The 8,886-nt window shown below is 41.0% G+C and overlaps 1 protein-coding gene across 1 annotated transcript in view; it reads right to left on the minus strand.

The window, feature by feature from the left end:
• Positions 1-8,886, minus strand: part of LOC308114170 (uncharacterized protein) — a 28,240-nt gene extending 19,354 nt beyond the window's left edge. Inside the window, exons 1-6 of the mRNA XM_080470853.1 lie at positions 8,705-8,886; positions 8,354-8,519; positions 8,127-8,198; positions 7,929-8,005; positions 7,234-7,334; positions 4,423-4,539 (exon numbers count right to left, since the gene is read on the minus strand). Coding sequence (XP_080326979.1) covers positions 4,423-4,539; positions 7,234-7,334; positions 7,929-8,005; positions 8,127-8,198; positions 8,354-8,519; positions 8,705-8,764 — 593 coding nt within the window. The 5' untranslated portion in view covers positions 8,765-8,886. The remainder of the gene's footprint in view (positions 1-4,422; positions 4,540-7,233; positions 7,335-7,928; positions 8,006-8,126; positions 8,199-8,353; positions 8,520-8,704) is intronic.

Consider the following 8,886-nt stretch of genomic DNA (forward strand, 5'->3'; position numbering starts at 1 on the left):
CTTGTCCCCTTAATCACGATGTTGTCTCCCAGATAGGTGACTTATGGGAGGCGATGGAAATGGCCAGGAAACCATATGCTATGGAGCAATTCCAACATGAGTCATTTTTATCTTTCACCTGAGACCTGTTGGACGCCTGAACGATAAGTCATATCATCCATTTCTCTCATTTCTTTAAAACCACTGTAGCTTATTTATTACCATGTCAGTAGCATAGCACACGCTAATCTGCAGCTGGAAGTAATCCCCGTTCTGAACACCACTAGTGCATTTATTTTATTTTTTTAAGAAATTGTTTAAGAACATAAGTATTAAGTTGTAGTTTTTGTGCACACATTCATCAATCCATCATCACATCCGGCGAGCTGTTGTTTATGCTTGTTTATGACTCAAAGAACAAACAGAGTTAAAGTTAAAAAAACAACAACACAATAATCCTCTGAATCCTTGTTCAAGTGATAATCCAGTTATGCTGAATGGGAGTTTTTTGAATTAGGTATAAGAAGAGCAGAATGTGGTGTTTGGGAGTCGCCTATAGGAACAGTAAAAATGTCCAGTGCAGCTGGACGTGACATTTTTGATTATCGAGCTTTGATTTTCAAGCATCTCTTGTCCGGGACGGGCTAAAGTCACAAAGTGACTTTCAAAGGGGTTTAGAGGATTACGAGTGTCAACATACTGAAACGCTTGTTTGCTACTAAGTTACATTGTTCTAAACAAATAAAATATTTAGAACAAAACAATAATGCAGCAGAAACGATACCTTAAACTACATTCAGGAATATGTGACAGGCAGAAGGTAACACGGTAGGTTTATAGAGGCTTCACAGCTTTTCAATGGGTTTGAAACGTGTTATACGAGTAGCATTGAGCGGAAAGCATCCTGCAAGCAGCAAGAAGTGGCAGTTGATTTACTCGTTTAGTCGGCCATAAAGATTATATACTTACCTTGTCACCTTCGGGACTGAAGGTTAAAGCTAAAAGAAGCTCAGCGTAGCATTGTAGCCCACATTTTATCCATCATGCACATTACATTTAGTTACGTCAACTGGATGATACACGTTTTATATATATACACTCACTGGCCACTTTATTAGGTACACCTGTCCAACTGCTCGTTAATGCAAATTTCTAATCAGCCAATCACATGGCAGCAACTCAATGCATTGAGGCATGTAGACATGGTCAAGACTACCTGCTGCAGTTCAAACCGAGCATCAGAATGGGGAAGAAAGGTGATTTAAGTGACTTTGAACGTGGCATGGTTGTTGGTGCCAGACGGGCTGCTCTGAGTATTTCAGAAACTGCTGATCTACTGGGAGTTTCACGCACAACCATCTCTAGGGTTTACAGAGAATGGTCCGAAAAAGAGAAAATATCCAGTGAGCGGCAGTTTCTGTGGGCACAAATGTCTTGTTGATGCCAGAGGTCAGAGGAGAATGGCCAGACTGGTTCCAGCTGATAGAAAGGCAACAGTAACTCAAATAACCACTCGTTACAACCGAGGTATGCAGAAGAGCATCTCTGAACACACAACACGTCGAACCTTGAGGAGGATGGGCTCCAGCAGCAGAAGACCACACCGGGTGCCACTCCTGTCAGCTAAGAACAGGAAACTGATGCTACAATTCCCACAGGCTCACCAAAATTGGACAATAGATGACTGGAAAAACGTTGCCTGGTCTGATGAGTCTCGATTTCGCTGCGACATTCGGATGGTTGGGTCAGAATTTGGCGTCAACAACATGAAAGCATGGATGTCAATATGGACCAAACTCTTGGAGGAATGTTTCCAGTACCTTGTTGAATCTCTGCCACGAAGGACTAAGGCAGTTCTGAAGGCCAAAGGAGGTCCAACTGGCTTATCAGGAAGTGCCACAGAAATGACACGATGTTGGTTTGATTTTTCTCAAAGGATTATTTGCTAAAAAGTCCCACAAATTCATATCTAATTCACAGCAGAACAAAGACGCCTTTCAGATGTTGAATGTGTGACAGTTGTCCTTTTTATGTTGACTATGAGCTCAGTTTGAATTTAACAGTAGCAGAAATGTGAGAATTGTGGCTCAATGCCACGGGCTGCAAAGCTCGAACACACTATCGTATCTTACTGTAGATGCCAGAGTTCAGCGGTCTTCCTTAAACCACGCAGACTCACACTCTGGTACAGTTGTATTTATAAACCCATCTTTGGCCTGCTCTGCTCCTGCTTTTGTGGACATATTTTACTCAAAACTAGTAATTATTGTCTGCGCTCAAATGACATCCTTTTATTGACCGTCCCTAAGGTTTACACTGAACTTGGGCTTTTATGTTCTCTTCTCCTACAGTCTGGAATAACTTGCAGGCTGAACTGCAGCTTCAAGAACTGATTCCGATTAGGACTTTTAAGCACATGAAGAATGATGTGGAGGCCGATTCTATTGGAGTGTGTGACTTTTCGTTTTCTTCCTGGCCAATTTAAGGAGTTTCGGCTTTTCTTTGTGGAATTATTGCTGTATATTTTATAGTGTGTTTTTTTTTTTATTTTTATAATGTATGTGTTTTTTGTTTGTTACATGGAATTGTAACATGATGCTGCTGCCATCTTTGCCATGGAGCCCTCGAACAAGAGATCCTTCAATCTCAATAGGACCTACACCTGGTTAAATAAAGGTTAAACAAATAAATGCATCCCATTTTTTAAGTGACATTTGAAATTAAAGCCATGTGAAGAATAAATGAATACATATTCGTCACAATGCAAAAAAAATAAAATAAAATTAGCCCTAAAATGAAGATATGTGGTTCTCCTACAACCGGCGTGTCAGAGGAATGAAAGTGATGTTTCTTAAAGATTCGCATGCTTCGCAGGCCGAGTGGAAATATAAAGGTGTTGGAATTTTATATGGGGACTGACATGAAATCCGTTTACACAGCTGACGGCAGCGGCTTGACAAGAAAACAAGCACAGTCTGAGGCACCCAGTTGCAAATAATGGGTGCAGGTAGCATTAAACCGTGCGGATGTGTTCTGCTGCTGCAAGCACAGCTGCTGTCTGTTTTTAACTATGTCTTCAATATCTATGGAAATAACAACCTCAGCAGTAGAGCACTCCTGGTTGCGAGGTTACGTCAATGTTCAGCCAGAGGAGAAAAGTTCTGACTTAGATCAAAATGGTTTGGGTTTTATAGCAATGCGCATTTTAAGAAATAAAGTAAAAGATTGTATTCTTTAGGGCTCATCAACCAGCATTGGTCTCTGTCTTATTTACAAGTAAGAATTTTGTGTAAATATTGACAAAGAAAATGTCTTAAATCAAATATTATATGTTGATATAGCAGAGACATAAAATGCCTAATAAGCCATCTTTCTATTATGAGTAATGGTGCTCTTGTACATGTCTATATGTTCAACCAATTAAATACCACAGACCTTAATTCACTGTTCATATGGAAAATGTCACTTAAAGTGAATTAAATTACTAATTTTAACATTTTTAACACTGATCGTCTTGGATTTGCTTCATATTTGGCACAAATTCTGCTCAACAATGTATGTAAAATTTCAAGTCATAGTTTTACAAATGACCATGTAAGACAGAAGGCACCTAATATTTCTAGATTCTTCTCCATTTTAATGCATTACATAATTACAAAATACTCAAATTTGAGCGTAATATATATCACATTGTCAGAGGTCAGAGTTCATTTATTGTGAAGACGTAAACCTTTAACTGTGAACTTTTTGTACAATATTCAACGCGCCATAACACAAAAATGCAACTTTGCACCAGAAATTTCACAAATTGTTTATAGCGCCTTACTAAAGCCTTTTTTTGGGGTATTATTGACATAAATATGATAAAATCCTTGTCTCATAAATCTATTCATGAGAGCTGGTGTTGAGCAGAGTAGGAAAAACGATGGATTTTTCTAGAAAACAATTCCCCATTTGTCCTTCTACCAACATGGCTGCCTCTGTGTGTGTGAATGGGTGAATGTGATCAACAGGGTGAAGTGCTTTGGGGCTGCACAAGCAGTGGAAAAGTGCTATATAAGTAAAATACATTTACAATAAAATCCATTCTCTTTCCGCACCCAGTAAAACAAGAAAGTTCAAAATTCCTCTCCTGCTCTATATCTCAGTTTTAAACCTCATCAAAGCACTAAATTCAATCTGCTTAGACCAGATCAAACCTCCTTCACATCACAGTGGAAAAACACACTTTAACTGCTGCTGCACTGTCATTAAATCTTTCGAAAATGGAGGTTTTTATCATTTCCGCCTGCTTGAAGTCCACGTCTTTAAAACTTTACCTGCGTCCGTCAAGCACCAGCTTTCTGCTTTAGCCAAAGCAAAGCTCCTCCAGAGCCGCAGAAGGCGTTACACACACGCTCACATTAAATCCTGGCGGTTTTACTTTTATTGCGCAGCACTTACACGTCGTGAATGTGGCTGAAGAACCTGCCGTTGAGCGCGCCCAGCTCGGAGCCCACCAGGATGAAGGGCCTGGCTATCTCTGCAGCCTGCAGGAGTCGCTGAAGATCATCCACCATCCTGAAAGACAGACACAACCAGTCACCAAGTGCACAAAAGCAGGACACGCCGCAAACTGGGCCAGGGGCTTTATTTATTCATCGAGGTGGCACTTAGGTTCACGGCATGAGAGATGAATACAAGGAGCCGTCATTACACTCATTAATCTGTGATGTCCTCATTAACAGCTTTCTTAAGAACCCGCTGGAGAGGACGCAAAAAAAGGCAAAGGCAAATTCTATCATAAAATAACTATGAGGAATTTGACCATGTGAATGAAAAAGGAAGGTCAGCGGTATTTTTACTTTTCTGTTTAATCACCTTCCAGACGTGGCACTAAAATAAGCAGCTCGTCTGAAGCCACTGGCAGCGCAGAGGAAGGGGGACGACTGGCTCCTTTCCACCGCGGAACACCGCAGGAAAACTGATCACCAGCAAACTTCTGTCATCGGGGAGAGCGTCGTCATTACATGAGGCGCAGCGGCTACTCTCTGAGAGCCATCTGCCGTCCCGGGTTTGTTGTGCTAATAAATCAAAGTGGAGGTGTCACAATGGAATGAGGAGATTTCACAGGACTGCCGGGGTTAAGGTTAAGGTTACCCGGGCATCAAACTCCCTCAGATATTGAATTCTGGAAAAATTGACCACTTGCATCTCAAGCAGCCGGCCCATCGCATTCCAGGCCAGATGCCAAGGTAAACGAGGCTGCTGGCCCTCGGTGCACCACACCTGCTCATCCCTTAGGCAGATTTAAGGCTCAACCAACATGTTAGAATGTTTTAGATGGGAAGGCTGCAGCCTGAACCCTCAGCGGTGTGTCGCTGCACACACCAGGGTGTCCAATATAGACAATATATAGACTCGATGCCACTACGTTTAAACTTTTCACTGTGCCAGTGCCATTTTCACTGCTCCATATAAACTGATTATACTGGTAAAATAAAAAAGTTTAATTCTCAAACCTGAATTTTTGTCGACCTTTTTGGAAGACTTACATGGACTGAAGGAGTAGCTACAATAGCACAAACAAAAACACGGAGTCAGGACTCATCTGTCTTTAGTTTCAGCAAGCCAAGCAAGAATTTAGACTTTCACAGTCCTTTGCTATATTGGATTGTTCTCCTTCGATCAAAGACAAAGTTTGCTTGCACTCAGCTATTCAAATTAACGCTCCACGTTGTGTTTTTGCAAAGTTACGGTGGTGTAGTGGTTCGCACTCACACCCTACAGCCAAAACACAGAGGTTTGATTGTGGGCCAGGGGACTTTCATTTTCTCAGAATACTTTGGAGATGGTTAATTCATTCTGAATTGTCTCTCGGTGTAGGTACAACCCATCTGTGACTCACTTGGTCAAATGTGTGACATTTCATTGTATGTTTGGCACCTTAAATTGGAAGAATTAATAATTAAGTCATGTGAAGTTTGTTTCTAGCGCACCTAGAGCCCCGCTCTACTTGCTCATTAGTTTTAGACATCAGTAATGACTTGTGAAAAGTGCGTTGGGAAAATTAATGCTGCGTGACACTTTATGAACCAACTATTTAACAGTCATTTTAATTTGTTTTTAAATGTAAAAAAATTAACAGGTTCCAAATATATAGTCTGCGTATTATTAGCTCAAATGTTCCTTCATACTATTAAAAGAAATCCAAAGCTCATCCAGTTTGATTATTCCTAAGAATCTAGAGTGTATCATGTTATCATATCTAGACTGATAAACTGTAAATGTAATCACAGTTCAATTTTTTATTCAAACTAAAAACTGCACACACATTTTGAATCAACAGAAAACAATAATGTTTACTATCTAATTGCTCAAAGTGAAAACAAAACTTGAAAAAAATTATTCTGTTACAATTCAATTTTAATTGGTCTAATAATTCTGATAGAAACATTACCTGCAGGCTCTGAAAATGATCACATAACATGTTTTGGAGACTGTTGACATACAGGCACGGGAAGAACATGCAAACTGCACACAGAAAGGCTCCAGTCCAATTCGAGCCCCAAATTTCTTGATCAACCCGCGAAAAAGGATGATGAATGTTTACTTATCATTGGTGTTTTGGTTTGGAGATCTGATACGAAGAAACATTTATTTTGTTTATCTCAGGACACAAGATACAAATCAGCAACTTCAGGGATTCTTACAAGAAACAAATGCATTAATGTGCCAAAGAAAAGCATGCTAAAGAGGAATGAAAGCCACCAAATAATACTGATCGGTTGGCCATGGACAAAAAGAAAGTGACTTTCAGTGTCTACTCCAACACCTTGTATGTGAATCATTTCACATCATGTATCAGTATGACACCGTGTCCTGAAACTGACACTGTCACAGCGGTTGGAGGTCACAACTGAAAAATACGAGGCGGAATTAAACCACAACTGTGTCACACAACAATCTCCATCCATCTTCACTCAAACTTTACCTGTTCTAGGACTGCAGGGCCCCGGAAACCTCTCCAGCTTAAAAATGTCAGTGATAAAAACTCATCACAGTAGATGTACTCGCTTCACACGATACACATTTCATTCGAATCAGAACAGGAAAAAAGAATCATCCGACCAGCTGTGACAGAAAAAAAACTGACAATCATCTGAGGATATTTCCACAATGTTCAGGCTGACTACAGAAGCATGAATGTACACATCACACATCACACATGGTACTAAGTCTCACAGTGACAGCCAGCTAAACAAGTCTTCTCACCTTCCGGTTGTTGACATCCCCCAAACTTTCTCTGTTCCTGTGGTTTCATTCTGCATCAGCCGCTTGCTGAAGCCCAGTCCCATTCTGTCATAGGTGCAAACCTGCACGGTGTGACACACAGGGACAGCACAGGCTGAGATGTTTTAGAAGTACCGTAGTGTACGTACACATGAGATGATCTCCTCTCCACTGCGTAAGCAATAAAAATCCCTGACAGTTGAGAAGCCCTGAAAAGATGCAGATACGTGTGTAAACACTCAGCTGCATGTTTGTTTTTGTTGCTGCTCGGACAGTCTAGTTGTTCAGATGCATCAGGGTGCTTCCTCAACAAGTCTCTGACCTCATTTGGGTCACATCTTGGACAAACAACATGGGGCAGGCTGTCAGCCTAGACTTTCTGCTGTGCTGAGTCCTTGTTGAGCAGAGAGGATGTGGCAGAGCTACTGCGAGGACTGTCCCTGCGTGACCCGGACAACAAACAACAAGGCTGCAGTAGCTGCTCCTAGAGAAAGTTCACCACGGTGGACTCGTTCGTCAAAAGTAGAGATGTCAGTGCTTAATCACCCGGAATGTGTCTTACATCTCAGTTCCACAGGAATAGATCTGCTTTACTGAGGAAACTAAATATTTAAGGGGAATAATTTCATAATGTACTCCGTTTGTTCAATTTACAGTAACATAAGTCAAATTCTCACCTTTGTCAGTTTGGAAACACTCTCCTGGACATGACACCAAACATCTGAGGACATCCCAGTAGGTGCATCCAGTATGACTACAAAGAAGTACAGTACAGTACAGCTTAGATAGGCTTCAGTTAAAAAAAAGCAAGAAAAAAAAAGCACAAAGCAGCAGGATGCAGAACCATGGCACAATAAAGAGGGACTAGTTATTACCAACAGGATATCCTCTTCCTTTACACAACAGATGCATCTTTTGACCCAAACCCACATCGACAATCTGGCCATCTGGATTAAAAACAGAGGATGGAGAGAAAGACAAGTGTCATATATTTTAAACATCAATTAATCAATAAACCAGCAAACCAACAGATATATTTTATATGTACACTGTGAGCTGTTTTCTCGGTGATAATAAAATCAAACCAGAAGGGGACAATGACCTTGGGGCACCAGCATCTGCCCTTCCCTCTGTAGCGATGCATAGTTGAGGAATGGAGGGACGAGGATGATTAACAGTAAACACTTTCCAACGTTGAGGAGCACAGATCTGTATGATACTCTTCCTTCAGCTTCAGCCTGAGGCCTCTGATCTGAACTCTGAGGACTCTGATGAATGGAGACAAGAAGATATACTGTTTAAAGACAAATCTAATAAATACGTCACAAAGAGATCCGTTAGGAAACGAACGAATTGTAATACTTGTGTTATATCAGTTAACATGTCAGCTTCTGTAGTCAGACTGCTCCATGTGGAGCTTCGAGCTGCTTCAATACCATAAACGGAGCTTTACCTTTCTACGAGCGTCGGCGGGTGCATCGCTCGATGCTTGGGCTTCCGTTCTTCTGCGCATTTCGGTTTTGAGAAATTAATATTTTCTCACAATAACATTACTGACATATGTTGTAAAGAATGAATGAAGCTGTTGTTGTTGTTGTAGTACTGTCTCTACTTCCGGTACGAGCAGCGGAAGCC

This window comes from Lipophrys pholis, assembly GCF_963383615.2.
Source record: "Lipophrys pholis genome assembly, chromosome: 9".
Lineage (NCBI taxonomy): Eukaryota > Metazoa > Chordata > Actinopteri > Blenniiformes > Blenniidae > Lipophrys > Lipophrys pholis.